Source organism: Trachymyrmex septentrionalis, unplaced genomic scaffold, assembly GCF_001594115.1.
Source record: "Trachymyrmex septentrionalis isolate Tsep2-gDNA-1 unplaced genomic scaffold, Tsep1.0 scaffold366, whole genome shotgun sequence".
In the NCBI taxonomy this organism is placed as follows: Eukaryota; Metazoa; Arthropoda; class Insecta; order Hymenoptera; family Formicidae; genus Trachymyrmex; species Trachymyrmex septentrionalis.
Genome location: NW_017305532.1, coordinates 13,346 through 14,506, shown reverse-complemented (window position 1 = coordinate 14,506; position 1,161 = coordinate 13,346). Strand labels below are relative to the sequence as shown.

At 32.6% G+C, this 1,161-nt stretch overlaps 1 protein-coding gene across 1 annotated transcript in view; it reads left to right on the top strand.

The window, feature by feature from the left end:
* The first annotated feature begins 241 nt into the window (after positions 1-241).
* The window catches only part of LOC108750363 (nucleolin-like), a 2,467-nt gene continuing 1,547 nt past the window's right edge, over positions 242-1,161 (top strand). The window contains exon 1 of the mRNA XM_018489770.1: positions 242-266. Coding sequence (XP_018345272.1) covers positions 242-266 — 25 coding nt within the window. The remainder of the gene's footprint in view (positions 267-1,161) is intronic.

The following is a 1,161-nucleotide window of genomic DNA, read 5'->3' as shown; positions in this document are numbered from 1 at the left end:
TTTTCGTTAGTACCGTCGACGTCATCACCCTCTTAGACGCTGCGTAATAAAATTATTCTGCGCGCGCAGATGAAAAAAATAAAAACAAATTTTCTTTAAATTTTTCTTAAAAATTTAAAATAATCTTTACCCCGTAGAAGTCAGGAGAGGGGGTGAGAACAAGATAAATTGAGAACGAACAGGAATGAACAGGCGCGAAACGAAAGGTTTTACGATTCCTCTCCTCGTTTTCTATGTCACAATGGGGGAGAAAGGAATTTGTCCAGGTGAAAAGAATGAAAATTTTTCGCTATAAAGGAAAAAAGAATTGAGAGGTTTAGGATTGTGGAATAGTTTCTAACGAATAAGATTTAGTACAACAATAACCGAGTTTCTTTTACAAAGACAAGAAGAAATTTATGAAACATCTTCGCTTTAAAGTAAATTTACGAATGGTTTTATTGCTTTTAGAAAATTCATTAATTTAAAGTGACAGAGGTACGACACAAAAATGTTGAATTCAATTGGAATAATGTAGGAAATTTATTCGTCTTCCTCTTTTCTGAAATTTTTGTGTATATTCGTGTGGGAAAAAATAACGTACTCGTATAGTATAATATATGGAAATTTAGAGGATACAAAAATTAAATATTAGTTATATTGATAAACGTGAGAAAAGTTTTAAACGAGGGGAGTGTTCAATGTTCACCATGATTTTTCCTCATGACGAGACCTTGAAGAAGAGAAAACAAACAAAAACCAACTGATATTGTCGATCAAGCGAGACAGAAATTTCCATTAAAATTGTATTTTTTGCTGAAAGATTTAATGTTTATCAGTCATAGACTAATATTGTGTGAGAATCCTTTCCAGTAAAAAGATACAAAAAGCAGAAAGAAAAATTTAAAACATGAGATTTGTCGTAATAATAAAAATTGTAAAGCGAGGCAAAACTTCTCTGGGTAATAATGAAAACGAGAGCTAAAGGTTTTATTAGGCTTTAAAAGCAAAGGGGGGCCGATGCTTTTCGTGATAATTTGTATGGGATCAGAAAAGGTGTTAGATTGGTTATAGGGATGGTCACTTAAAAGTTTTTGTCATCCCCGCTTCTCTAAATTTTATGAGAAAATCACTTCTAGTAAAGGAGGCGGTCGATTACCAAAATCGTCAAAAATCTATCGG